Source organism: Pelecanus crispus, chromosome 4 (genome assembly GCF_030463565.1).
Source record: "Pelecanus crispus isolate bPelCri1 chromosome 4, bPelCri1.pri, whole genome shotgun sequence".
NCBI classification, from domain to species: Eukaryota; Metazoa; Chordata; class Aves; order Pelecaniformes; family Pelecanidae; genus Pelecanus; species Pelecanus crispus.
In genome coordinates, this window is record NC_134646.1 from 7,327,603 (window position 1) to 7,342,287 (window position 14,685).

Genomic DNA, 14,685 nt, shown 5'->3' on the forward strand with positions numbered 1-14,685 from the left:
AATTTGTGCTGTAAGGGAACGTGCACTGCATTATGTTTCTGGAACACCTTCAAGTCTTAAGTTTAATGATGAGTGGCTGAGTAATGCATTCCCAGGATAATGCTTTGTGGCCATGCAGCTGCTCCTTCACTGGCTGTGCAGTTTGCTGAGTTTCTTGACAACCAATGCAGCATGAACCAATACAGCATGATCCAACACATTCACCAATTTGACATTTAGCTCTGCGTATTGATTCTTTCTTCAGGTAGATAGGAAAGTACCTAAATCAGTGACCTAGCTTTCTTGAAAATCTGTTTATTCTCTGTTAAGAAACAATTCTGTGCAGACCCGTATTCCCTCTGTTCTTCCTTCCTTAAAAATGACTGCAGTTATGCCTGTCTCTTCGTATATAAGGTGAAGGGGTGATCTGTACCTCTTGTGTAAAATTGAAAATACTACATTGCCAGCTGACAGCAATTTAAAAATTACACGAAGCAGTGGAACATTATTAGGATCGATAGTGTTAGATGGCTTTGAGAGAAAACCTTGGATTCAGAGACTGTTCCAATGTTGAACTGGGAGTATTCTTAATGGAGAATAATTCCAGAACAGGAATGAATCATTTTAATGATGTAGAAGCAAATAGTCATAATACATAGAAATGTAAAGGAGTAATGAGGCCAATAACCTAGATGTCATAATGACATAACATGTTGATTGTGAATCTTCTGTCTGGCAGCTATGGACAAAGCAGATGGTATTTTATGCTCTTACATTTTACAAATTATAGTAAATTATGAAAAATACATTCTGGTTTATGAAGTCTTAAGCTGTGTATAGAAGAGCATCTTTACTGTATTTATGCTGGATCAAAAGAAGTCTAGCTTTATAAAAGGGAATATGTGGGCTTTCTTTTTTTTCAGGTGAACAAAGTTATAGACCTTCATATACAAAGGGCTGGAAAATAATCAGTCAGTCTATGTATTTAAGACTCTGCATAATTGTAGATATCAAAATAAGCACAAAAAATGATGTAAAAATTAAAACTACTTTTTGTCATTTTTTAATCAACTCATGTGCAGCCCTTCTTGGAGAACAGAATCAACCCTGGGCTTGTGTTCTGTGGTCATGGAGCCATATGGTTCACAGCCCTTGATCATGTAGTCCTTATTCAAACACAGATTTTCTTTCCTTTTCCAGATGAGCTCAACTCCTGGTGCCCTAATATATTTACAATGTAGGTGTTGCATTTACAAAACAACAATGCAAGAAATTGTATGGATAGATGTGATGCTTTTGAAACTTTCTGCAGAAAAGGAAAAATACAAGGAGATACGAGAAGGGGATCAGTTTTCTAATAGGGAAAGATAAACAGCATTTAACGCATGTACAATATCACTTTGACATTGCAATGACCAGCAAATTCTCTCTGTGATTTTATTTTCCAGTCTAACCACAGTGCAGATCTTGACACTGGCTCTGCTTTAGTCCTGACTATTGAAAGCACATTAATCACTGCCTGCTCCTCAGAGTCTTTAGTTAGCAAAGGTCATTTTAAAAACTTCTGTATCCGCTTTGCTGATGGCTTTGAGACAAGTTGGGATGACTGGAAACCAGAAATAAGAGGAGATCTAGTCATGAATGCATGTAAGTGGGTGTGATTTCATACTGGACAGTAGTTCAGATACAAATCCACTTTTACCCTTTCCCATGACTTCTAAAACTGCTGAGCTTTCCCCAGAAAGATCAAGAAAAGACTTTGGCCTTTTGAAAGCAAAATAATATGGATCTAAAAGATTGTATTCCTTTGTTGTTTTCCTTTATTAATAACTTTGCTGCTATATGTCTCATTGGAAGCATTTAAGTTCTGTCTGACAGATGTTGGAAGAGTTGGATGCGTTGCTTTTATATAATTTTGTAAGATCCCAGTAAATTTTTCATAGTTTAATATAGATGATTTTCATTTATATATATCTATCTTTCATTATGGTGAAGATTCTAGAATTTATATGGAATTTTAAGTTGGTATAAATTTGGACATTATCAATTAGATTCACTTTACTGAATAAGAAAAGTCATTCAATGGGAATTAAAACTAAACCTTCTATCTAACACCACTCGTGCTTTAATTGTGGAGGGCAAGAGGCTGAGGTGGAATTTGGAAGGGCGGGTCTAAAGCAACTTTGCCTGTCTGCCTAATCAGTATATGTGCTTCATACAGGTGTTGTGCCAGATGGTACGTATGAAGTATGTTCTAGGACAACAGGACAGGCTGCAGCAGGTAATACACTTTTTAAATCAATCCAGTCCTGTATAAATAAAGCACTCATAAAATATGAAATTTAAATCCTTTAACTGTGTTGTAGTTTAATTGGTGGTTTGGGTTTTGTGTTTTGTTTAGTATCTTGTTTTCCTGGTAAAACTCTTTAATATTTTTATCTGCTCTATCTTTTCGAGCTGTTCCAGGTTTTGAGTCACATCAGCAACACTGGTTTTAAAATTTTACCTGCAGGAAAACACACGGTGTATATGTGTTTGTTCCTGGGTTGGAGATTAGTCCTTTATAGCAGCAATGTGGTCCTACTGCTTCCTGTCCTAGACACTGCTAAATCTTCTAGTCCTTCTAATGCTGAGACTTTGCATTCTGAGCTTCCGTTCCTCCCTCATTCCAGAGGTGGCTTCTATTCTTCCCAAACTCCCTCTCTTCCCAGCCTTTCCTACTGAATTGTTTGGATATTCTCCAGAGGCCTCAAAAATACTTGGCAGTCTGTCTTGGTCATCATACCTGCTGCTTGCTTCTACTCATCTCTTTGCCCAAATGTTGCATCTACGGTGTCCCCTGTCCCCATAGTTTTGCTCATTGTCCCTCGCTTGCTTTTTTTGTGCTGAGGAGACATAAAAGAAACACATGCTGCAACTGTTAAAAATTTACCTCACGTGGAATTGTGAATGGTGAAAACTAGGATGACTCCATTTAGAAGGAAAAACAGTATCTTGTGTAGTTCTGCTTAAAGCAAGTTCTGTATTTTGATGCTGAAAGGTGGCGCCCATTAGAAATATCCTGGGAAGACAGGGTATTCAGCAGGCACGTTACAGGTATATTATAACATCTTCCAACATGATTATTCAAGACTTGAAACTGTAAATAGGTCAGCATTTTTACATGCAGCTAGACATCCTTTAGACATCCTTTAGGCTTCTTGCTGTTAGAAATTCTGTTCTGGAATAGTATACTTAGCTGCAATTGTAAGCTGAAATTTGAGATGCTCTCCTGCGGTCATCAGCTTGGCTGAAGGGAATGTATTTTCATTAGGATTGTCTGTGTACATCACTCATTAAAGAAATACTAACTTTGTAGCTGTAGTACTTTCAGCATGCATTTCAGTTGCAGAATACGTTTTCCTCAGAGTGGGCAGAAAAAAGACACTTCTTTGTAACTGATAAACACTGTCTTGGCTAACCAATACCTAACTCAGTACATGAGACTTTTTAGAAGAGGAAAAACTGATTAAACTTTTTTTTTTTTTTAAATACAGAAAGTAGTAGTGCTGGAACCTGGACACTGAATGTGTTATGGAAGATGTGTGGTATTGATGTCCACATGGATCCAAACATTGGGAAAAGATTGAATGCTTTAGGCAACACCCTCACAACGCTGACAGGGGAAGAAGATATTGATGATATTGCTGACCTCAACTCTGTAAACATAGCTGACCTTTCAGATGAGGATGAAGTTGACACTATGTCTCCCACTATACATGCAGTAAGTGAATCAACCAAAATAAATGCTACTGATTGGAAAAGGCGTACCAAAGTCTTCAGTCAAATGGAAAGATCTTAGTCTTGAGTCCAGCATGCTACTCCTTATAGCTCATATAACTGTTGATGCAAATCAAAAAAGTTTGTGTGTTAGTTTTCTAACTCCGTATTTCAAACGCAAGAAGTCACAGATCATATTTCTACTGGTGTTATGTGGAAATATCGATCCGGATTTGAAAATATGGAGACACAATACCTAATTTCAGGTAACTGAATTGGAAAAGCTGTGACTGTAGATAGGTTTTCTTAACAGGAGAGTAAGTTGCTAACATGAGCAAATTAGAAACAATTCTTTTTCAGTTTACCTTGCTTTTTGGTTTCACATAAAAACATTTTAACAGATGTTCTTTAATGGCTGTCTTAAATAGCCAACAGTGAAAACGTTATCCCAGAACACTAATGTGCCTGTTTGTTGTTTAGAAATCAGGTGGAAGTTCATTATGTGGAGATGCACGCAAGCTAACATTTGGGCAGCGGATTGTAAATCACCTGCTGGGTTTGAGCCCCCCAAACCATCGATACTCTGTTCCTGTAGAATATCTATTGGGGTCAGCGAAGTGTGATTCTCTTCAGTCTAGCAGATCACATATGAAAGCAGGCAGATCCTGCTCATGGGGACATGTATGTAGTAGTTAGTGTGTCTAACTGAATGATGGGGTTTGGATCACTGGAAAAAATCCAATCAGCTGCCTTGTGAGATGAAACTGATTCTTTTGCATGCACTAGTCCAAATTTTAAGGTGTGAAATTCACTTTGCCTATTGTTAAATTGCACTAATATCCAATTTTTGATGAAGGCATTAATTGAATGTTTATTTTAAATAGGAGATTGTTGATCACCGACGGCAAGGAGCTTCTAGTATCCAAACTGGAGATCAGCGAGGAAGAAAATTTGTGAAACGTTTAGTTGATATTAGAGAACTCAATGAGCAAGCTAAAGTTATTGACGACTTAAAGTAAGTTGGGTTTTGCTTTAACTCACACAAAGTTTGGGAAGAACAAACTGCAGATGAGTTTTTCCTTTTCTGTTCTTATCGCGTATCTTGTGGCATTGTCATGGTCAAGTGGAAATCATTGTCTTTATTTAAAAATAAAAAAATGTCCTTTTGGTTTCCATAAGAAAAAATTATATATGCAATTACTCTCTCAAATTTCTCAAGTTGTTCCCCAAGTGTTAAAATAGTCTATATTCTTTCTGGTTTTGCATTACAATGGCTGATCATAATCAATTTCCTGTTGATTCAAAATCATAGTTCCATCTTGATTTATTATCATGGTGATTAGCAAAATATATTACTTTGTAACTGTAATAAACTTAGTCTTATTCACTGGGAGAAGAAGAAAAATATTTCAATTGACTATTTTTGCATCTTGTAGGTACTATTTTAAAATTAAATATCCTATGCTGACTTGAGAAAACCCTGAAGAAAGAATTCTTTCAAATTTCATAAATTGTATCTGAACAACTTCTGTTGTATTAATAATTTTTCACAGTCATGGTTTGTTGGGCTTGCTTCCCCTCCTCCCCCACCTAAGACAGACTGACTATAAATGGATCTGTCTGGGATGGGAATACAGAGCTTGATAATTACGTGTTAAATAATGAAGAGGAGACGTGTTATTGCTTGTACTTGGAATAAAATTGCTGTCACCATTCACAGGGCAATTGTATCTGAACTTTGGAATTTAGGTTAAATGATTCTTCTAATACAAGTTCAAGAATCAAAATTATGTTTTGTGCCTGCCTTTTCTCAGTTTATGAATGTTTCGGTAAACTTTGATTCTTTCAAAATAGCAGTTGCTTTACAGAGTGTTTTAAAGCGGTGTGTTTTTTCAGCAGAAGGTAATCTGCTACAGAAGGCTGTCATTGGTGTGACAGGACTTTGGACTGTTACAGTAGAAGGATTTTTCTTCATCCTGCTGGGGATTCTCGGATTTGTCCATTATGTTTGTTTTTAATTAAACAGCTTTCATGTGATTGAAAGTGTGTAGGAGGTCCTTAATCTAGTTGTGACAACTAGGGCTTTTTGAAATGAGAGAGTTGCTGCACAGCCATTCTTATTCTTCACCTTAGCATCATGGTAGCACTGTTGTTTGGGGGTCTCCTTGCATGCTAATTTGTTCTACATCCTCTCTCTGCTCTGCTAAGACACTTGGAGGCAGAAACCTTAAAATCAAAGAGTCCTCTTAAGGACAAAATATTATACCTGACAAAAAGTTGTATCATGGAACAAGAATAAATCTTCTGCAGCTATGTTGGGCACTGGTCATAAGTAACTACTGAAAAAAATGAGAAAATGGGATAATTCCCAGGGAAAGCAGAACATCATTGCAACACAGATTTTTTGAAATGGTGAAAATAATGTCACCTATTTGTAAGATAACTCAACCATGATTTATCCCCAGAAAATTAGGTGCAAGTGAAGGAACTATAAATCAAGAAATTCAGCGCTATCAGCAACTGGAGTCGGTGGCTGTGAATGATATCCGCCGAGACGTTCGTAAAAAGCTACGTAGATCCAGTATGAGGGTGAGCAGTATTAAGTTACTTTAAAAAATGATAGCACTTGCGTTGCATATTTCTTTTCTGCATGTTGATTAAAGCAAAGAAAATGTTAGTAATGCAAAAGGAAGGTTAAGAATATCAAATAGTTCAGCAGCCCCTTTACCTTCAGGAGAGGGCAGGGAAAGGTTTTTCTCCCTTGTAATAATGGCAATAGGAAAATTGAAATTTCACAGGTACTGTAATGTAAATGGGTTTATTTGCACACTCACAGGAAATAGTCAGAAAATGTGTATTTGAAGATGTCATTCACTCCTCCTCTTAGCAGATTTTAACATGATTCCTTATTGGACTGATGAATGCAGAGGCAAGCATGTTAACTGCCTGGGCAAGTGGCAGATACCTATTGTATTCTACCTGGCATGTGTGCTTTCTATAAGCGTGTTTTATGTATAAAGATTTGCAGAGATAGGTGATGTAAAAATAAAACCAAGCTACTAAGGATAGATGCTAGAAGAAACTGGACAAAAAAACCAAGCAGTGTTGCTGGCAATCCACAAACATACGTGGCTGTTGTCCCAGACCTGATAACAAACCTGGCAAAACATGATTTTCAGTGTGTCCTAGTGCGTGAGCTCCAAGTATGATGCTTCGTTAATAAGGAAAGAGCTTTCAAATAGTAATCTGTTTGCAGCTCTTTCTCAGGTGTTCTCATTTTAGTTCATGTTCTTCTGTTACTGTAGTGGTAGGTACAGTGGTAGGTAGGTAGGTACAGTGGTAGGTAGGCAGGCTGTCAAAGCGGTCAGATTATTAGCTTCGGGCACACTTTTCTCCTGGCAACAGGACATTACCAATTCCAGCAAGTGTGAAAAGTGAACATGTCTTCAGAAGCAAAATGAAGATGCTGGCAAATGCTGATAATGAGATGTATTTTAACTATTATGGAACAAAAAAATCTTTTTCCTTTACTGGCACGCCTGTGTGAAATAGTATTTTAGGTTGCCAGAGTTTTTCTCTGGTGTTGTCAGTGTTGCATTTAAATATTATTTTGTTTTAGGCTGCCTCCTTGAAAGACAAATGGGGTCTCAGCTACAAACCCAGCTATAGCCGATCTAAGAGTATTTCAGCATCAGGAAGACCACCTCTGAAGAGAATGGACAGAACAAGGTAAGCTTCAGGGAATTTGAGATCTGTGATAGCAACAACAGCATATGTGATAGAGGAAACATTGGACTTTGGCCCTAAGAGTCCTTTTACTAGAGGCAGCAGCTATATGTGGTGGAACTGGGTAGGAGGAGGTCATTTTGGAAGACAGGCTGTTGTGGTTTAACCCCAGTCGGCAACTAAGCACTACACAGCCACTCGCTCACCCTCCTCCTCCTCCTCAGTGGGATGGAGGAGAGAATCGGTGGGGGGGGGGGGGGGGGGGGGGGGGGGGAGGAAGTAAAACCCATGGGTTGAGATAAAGGCAGTTTAATAGGACAGCAGAGGAAGAGAAAGTAATAGTAACAATGATGATGATAAAAGAATATACAAAGCAAGTGAGGCACAATGCAATTGCTCATCAGCCACTGGCCGATACCCAGCCAGTCCCCGAGCAGCGATCGCTGCTCCCCGGCCAACCCCCCCCAGTTTCTATACTAAGCATGATGCCATATGGTATGGAATAGCCCTTTGGGCAGGTTGGATCAACTGTCCTGGCTGTGCCCCCTCCCAGCTTCTTGTGCACCTGGCAGAGCATGGGAAGCTGAAAAGTCCTTGACTAGCATAAGCAGTACTCAGCAACAACTAAACCATCAGCGTGTTATCAGCATTCTTCTCATCCTAAATCCAAAACACAGCACTATGCCTGCTGCTAGGAAGAAAATTAACTCTGTCCCAGCCAAAACCAGGACACAGGCATGCTCTAAAAAGCAACTTTTCACTTTTTTTTTTTAAACTTCTTTTTGACAGACTTAATAGTTTTTCAAATGAGGAGAAGTTTCCACTTCTACAAGAACGTAGGGTTTTTTACAGAATCCTGCTTTCAAGACATACTGAAGAAACATACATAAGGAAAAATGGCATAGTGTAATCGTTTCGATTTCTACACTTGATTTGCAATGATCTGCCTTAAAAAAGGGCTGTTGTAATGAGAAGAAGAAATGGAGATTCTTTGTGAATGATAATTTTCTTTTAATCTCTTCACCTGTATAACATGTATTGGTTTTGTTTTCCTCATTTAATGGCTGCTGAGCAAACTGTAGTTGTATAATGATGCCTCCTAGTAAAGTGTTTGCTTTGGTTTTAGAATACGTGTGTTTGAGTCTATTGCTGCTGTAGATCCAGCTGAAGCATTCAAAGTTTGGAATAAAAAATGTGCTGCATTAAATGTAAAAGAATTGAAAATGAAAAAGAGGAGTGTTAGAATTCTTTGGACTTTTTTCTGTGATAACAGAAATTCTTAATAGAAATTCGCTTCAAATTTGAATACTTCGGTAGAATTGAATGGAAATTTATAGATAATCCAGATGTGAAAATATCAGACAGCAGATATTCCAGCATAAAAACAGCTTTAAAAGTACTCGAGTGAATTTTTCAAGGTGCCCTTGAAAAGGAATCTTTCTTGTGAATTAATTAGCATTCTTGATAATTAAAGCAGAGGAAGTGTTGAAGGCATGAAGGTTCTAGTTCAAGATCTGTCAGATGAAAACCACTTTCATTTTACCTTTTCACAAGGTCACCTGAAGTGAACCAGAAATTGTATGGAAAAGATAATGGTTTTTTTCTGTTGCTCTATAAAAACCACAAAGTACTGAAAAACTTAATGAGTACTTTGGTTGTGAATGAAGAGTAGTATGCATATGCTATAAGGCCAAATAATTCATTTCAGTTGCATCAGAGAATACATCATCTGCCAACTTGCTCTGTCCCGTGTGGTGGATCACAAAGATCTTATTTTTCTGTAATTTCTGCATTTTGGCTCAGGATTGAAAAACTTGCATAAAGAAATAAGCAGAGATTGGTTAGCGATAGACTACTGGCCAAGTAAATGCGTAGCTTCCTTCTCTTTCCTTCTGCCCTTCCTTTTCCCTTTTCATACACCCTAAGTGCTTCAATTATGCTTTTATACCTTCTTCCACAACAATGTCTTAAGTACTTTTTTATTGCCTTATATTTGTGTAGGTAAATGCACGAACGTAAAATCCTGTAGTAAAACTCAACAAGCTGTTGTGTTTTGGTTTTGCTTACAGCTCTCGACTAGGAGACAGTGAAGACCTCCCAGATATCCGTGTAGATGCTGCATCTCCTGGGCCAAGAGTAACCTTCAACATACAGGATTCTGTAAGAATTGCTTTATATACCCTATAATTATATTTTCTCTGCCATTTGGTCACAAGTTCATGAGACAGGTATACCTAGGCAGACATGAATTGCTTGTATGTTTTTGTGTGTCTATTTCTGTTAGTGTGTGCATCAAATTGTGGATGTGGTTTTGGAGGTTAGATTTGTTTTGATAGAAGACAGATGTGTTTTGGTTTCTTAACACAGAAATTAATTGAATCATTAGAGAAAATATTTGAAAATGGTAATTTTTTTTTTTTAGGCTGACACAGTAGTAACACAGTTGTTTTGGAATTTTTATCAGAAGTATGCAAAAAATCATCTAGTATTTTTTGTGTTTGAATATATTTAGAGTTTTGGAAATGGGTATTAGTTTGCTGTAGCCCTACAGGTATATCCTTCTGTGTGTTTGAAATGGATTGTTGAATCTTTGGTTTTGTTTGTTGCTATGTTTTCTCATTTTTAAAATGTTCCTATTCTGTTGTTTTTGCATGGCTGAGATTATTGTAATTGTTTTAATTTATATATTTTTTTCACTTCTAATTAAGTTGAATAAAACATCTTGGGGGATTGCACAACAATCCAGCTCTCCAGGGGAAGGGTATTTTCAGGTATTTCTCAGAAGAAACAAGTATTCTTTGCCAGAGAACTAATTTATCTCACAGGGAGCTGCTTTTCAATGTTTCATCTCTTTTGCACTCAGCTAAACAGAATGTATATCAAATTTGAAAATATTTAAATTAAAATACGTAGAGTAAGCAGAACACGATTGATTGACGAACTTTCCAGAGTGTTTCTACACCCTTACATAGACCTAAAACTTGCTAGGTTTTGTAAAATGAATTGTTGGAATTTTGTTTGTATATTTATGAAAACAGATCAAGGCTGATATAAAGTGATGTGAGTCTAGCCTTGAAATGTGCTTTAGAAGAGGATTTTAGTGTGTGTGCCTTCATCTGTTACATTGTGTTCCAAGATTGCAGGCATCAACACCAGTACAAAATAATTGCTAGGTGGGAGGACATCTTCTCACTCTTTTATTTGTTGGAATTCCTATATTTAATGCAGAGTAATTACTAATTATATTAATCACTAAACTAAAAGTGAGTAGGGAATGCGCCAAAACTTAATACCCAGAGAAGAATTGGTGGAGTTTTTTAACTGCTTTAAAAAACATGTTTAGGGAAATAGTAAAGAATTTTTTTTTCCCCCTTAAAAAAACCTTAACCAAAACCAAAAAACAAACCAACAAAAGCAAAACAAACACAACAAAACAAAAAAACAAACTCCAGAGATAGCAATGTACTTTTCTCCCTTCCAACTCACCTCACGCTCCCAGGAAATAAATTCCTAATTCTGAGAGAGGTGGAAATGAAACATAGAAACAGGCTTTGCACACTTAAATATGTTCGCATTTAAAAGCTATCCTAGCTTTTGTTGTTGTTGTTATATATAAGCCCAGTTAGCTTAAGTTTTGCTGGCATAGCAAAATGCGATGAAACACTTAGAGGTATCAAATGTTGAATATTAAAAAAAAAAAAAAAACCACACCAAACCAAAAAAACCCCAAACCCAAACATCTTACTGACATTATATAATGCCAGTTCTTCAGTAGAGCTCTAATTTGAATTTGCAGACGATGGCTGGGTAGCTCTGTAGTAACACTGTGTAGGCAGTGCTGGTGTTACCACTTCTAGATATTTTTCACAGGCGTTTTAAGAAGTTAATGTTCAAAAATGGCTTGTGTGGTGCTTGTGGTGTGCTTTATATGAGAAACAGGAGGCCCCTTTTGGAAATTCGGCCTGAAGTTCGTTTTGCATTAAAGCGTGTGCGCCCAAGAGCGCAGCCCAGAACTGCGAACCGGTGCCGTACATTCTGTGTTAGCATTCTGCATGCGCGCCTCACTAACGCTCCCGGGTGCCTCACCCCTCTACAAGGTTCATGACGACTTTTGCTGTCTTTTGTTCTTTTCTTTCAAAATATTTTTCAAATTTATATGAAATGTTACCATTCCTTCTGATTGTGTGAATCGGTCAGAGCATGATACATATGTAGCCAACAGATTGAGCTCAATCACTAGGCAGTGGCAAATGTCTCCCCACCAAGCTTTCATTTCTTTCTTTTTCATAATCCGCCTTGCAGTTTCTACACCTGCTGCCCCTGTATTATGAGGAACTTCAGAGTGAGAGTTTCTCATAGCACTCTTGCTTTTTTTTATTTCCAGAGCTATCTAATGCATTCTCGATGGAAACGGTATCTGTGAAAATTTAATATCTCTTTGTCTTTTTATAATCAGTTTCCAGAGGAGACAGAAATGGACCTTTTGTCCGTAACTATTGATGGTCCCTCCCATTACTCATCTACTAGTGAAGGCTCATGCTCGGTATTTGGTTCACCCAAAACTCCAGTAGTCTTCTCACCCGGCATTCCCTTCCAGCCTGAAGAAGGACGCCGGGATGACAGCTTATCATCAAGCAGTGAGGACTCCGAGAAGGAGGATGACCATGAAAGAGAGAGGACATATTTTTATAGGAAACCACCGTAAGTAATGGTCCTAAGGAAGAACACAGAAATTAAGAAAATACACTTGAAATATTGACTTTAAAGCTACAAAACCTGTTACTGATGAAGGATTGAATTTTGCCTGAAGTGTGTATGTGGAAGGCAGGGGAGGTTGTGTTCGGCAGAGGTGACTGTGACGGAAGGAGGAATTCTGATCTGAAAAGGAGGCAACTTAGAAATTTCAGGGTTTGGAAGAGAATAAAAGAACGCAGAAAGCAAGATTTTTGAGGCATGTGGCAGGTTTAAGTGGGACCAAATGACAAGATTTGTTCTTGTCTTGTCTTGTTCAATATCAATATCTTTATCAATGATCTGGATGAGGGGATCGAGTGCACCCTCAGTAAGTTTGCAGACGACACCAAATTGGGTGGGAGTGTCGATCTGCTGGAGGGTAGGATGGCCCTGCAGAGGGACCTGGACAGACTGGATCGATGGGCCGTGGCCAACTGTATGAGGTTCAACAAGGCCAAGTGCCGGGTCCTGCACTTCGGTCACAACAACCCCATGCAACGCTACAGGCTTGGGGAGGAGTGGCTGGAAAGCTGCCTGGCCGAAAAGGACCTGGGGGTGTTAGTAGATAGCCGGCTGAACATGAGCCAGCAGTGTGCCCAGGTGGCCAAGAAGGCCAACAGCATCCTGGCTTGTATCAGGAATGCTGTGGCCAGCAGGAGCAGGGAGGTGATTGTCCCCCTGTACTCGGCGCTGGTGAGGCCGCACCTGGAATACTGTGTCCAGTTTTGGGCCCCTCACTACAAGAAAGACATTGAGGTGCTGGAGCGTGTTCAGAGGCGGGCAACAAAGCTGGTGAAGGGTCTGGAGAACAAGTCTTATGAGGAGCGGCTGAGGGAACTGGGGTTGTTTAGCCTGGAAAAGAGGAGGCTGAGGGGAGACCTTATCGCTCTCTACAACTACCTGAAAGGAGGTTGTAGTGAGGTGGGTGTTGGTCTCTTCTCCCAAGTAGCTAGCGATAGGACAAGAGGAAATGGGCTTAAGCTGCGCCAGGGGAGGTTTAGACTGGAAATTAGGAAAAATTTCTTTACGGAAAGGGTGGTCAGGCATTGGAACAGGCTGCCCAGAGAGGTGGTGGAGTCACCATCCCTGGAGGCGTTTAAAAAACGGGTAGATGTGGCACTTCGGGATATGGTTTAGTCTGGTCTACCCTTGATTAGTCTAGAGTGGGCTTGGTAGTGTAGGTTAATGGTTGGACTGGATGATCTTAAAGGTCTTTTCCAACCTAGATGATTCTATGATTCTATGATTCTATGATTTGTCAAATACAGCATAACTTTCAGTTTTATCCAGTAATTATACTTCCACAAAGTGCATGTAGTAATGTAAATATTTACAAATACGAAAATTATTGTATATATCTTTTCATTCCTTTTCTGGATTGAGAATTTAAGAAAGGTTTAGTTCTTTGTAGTACCCTATACTAAGAAAGGATGCTTAGTAAGGTGGTAATGGAAGATGGATCACTGTATTGCTATGTATCAGGTAAGGCCTTTTCCAGAAAAGTTCTTAAAAGATTATAGACTGAGTGTGGACATAGTCTAAGAATGCCTCCTACCATCCGTTGAGGTAAATGTCATGCTAATATCTAATCCACAATTGTGCCTGTGCAGGAGTACCTCTCGCAAGAAAGCCACAGGCTTCGCTGCTGTCCACCAACTGTTCACCGAGCGCTGGCCAACAACGCCTACCAACAGAAGTATGACTGGCACAACCACGGAGAGAAATATTGACTTTGAACTTGATATCAGGGTTGAAATCGATTGTGGAAAATGTGTACTGCACCCCACAATGCTTCAGCAAGAACACGATGACATCAGTTTACGAAGGTAAGAAATGTGTTACTTGGTTGCCTTATGAAGAACAGGTATGAGTGCTTTATTCCGCTTTAGCTGTGAAGTCCATCTGATATTTCCATCACTTAAGTTATGACCATGTGCGCAGTCATTAATCACTCTTAAGCACAGACCTGTTTGAAGAGCGTAGCAGATGTACGCGTTGGTTTGTCACCATCACTTTATTTGTAGTAATTATCGCTACTTCACAGCATCACCATAAGTTGGAATTGTTGTGGCCGAGTATGGCATGGGCAGTTGCGTTGGTTTAGGAAGAATCAGTGTATGCCTCTCTTCTGTTTTTGTTTTTTAAATCATGTTTTATCTTTCATAAACAAAATGTTAGGCTTTCAAAGCACTTGGACTTTTTTTTTTTTTTTTTTTTTTTCTTCTTTTCAGCCTCCAAAGAAGTAACTTTACAACTTAGTGAATCCACATAGTGGTTTGGCCAATAGTGGGGCTACTGTTGTGTTTTCTTATGATCTCTGAGGGCTCCCATTATTTTCTGAGTGTAAAAACATGCTGGTATTATGTATCTTCCTTGATAAAATGCATTTTTTTAATTATCTGAGGCAACAGAAGTGCTTTTCTTCTGATCTTAATGAGGCTTGATCTCATCCTCAGTTTTTAAATTCTCCTTTTTTCATGTGTATGT

General features: G+C 38.6%; 1 protein-coding gene across 9 annotated transcripts in view; it reads left to right on the forward strand.

Annotated features, from left to right (window-relative positions):
* Positions 1–14,685, forward strand: part of BLTP1 (bridge-like lipid transfer protein family member 1) — a 133,502-nt gene that overhangs the window by 96,042 nt on the left and 22,775 nt on the right. For 5 of the 9 annotated variants that reach the window (XM_075709417.1, XM_075709422.1, XM_075709419.1 and 2 more), the window contains 10 exons: positions 1,428–1,626; positions 2,201–2,260; positions 3,516–3,742; positions 4,623–4,753; positions 6,204–6,327; positions 7,358–7,467; positions 9,534–9,624; positions 10,173–10,235; positions 11,921–12,165; positions 13,809–14,024. In XM_075709417.1, coding sequence (XP_075565532.1) covers positions 1,428–1,626; positions 2,201–2,260; positions 3,516–3,742; positions 4,623–4,753; positions 6,204–6,327; positions 7,358–7,467; positions 9,534–9,624; positions 10,173–10,235; positions 11,921–12,165; positions 13,809–14,024 — 1,466 coding nt within the window. Of the gene's footprint in view, positions 1–1,427; positions 1,627–2,200; positions 2,261–3,515; positions 3,743–4,218; positions 4,420–4,622; positions 4,754–6,203; positions 6,328–7,357; positions 7,468–9,533; positions 9,625–10,172; positions 10,236–11,920; positions 12,166–13,808; positions 14,025–14,685 lie in introns of all 9 variants that reach the window. The other 4 variants (XM_075709421.1, XM_075709420.1, XM_075709416.1 and 1 more) reach the window with 3 other exon arrangements.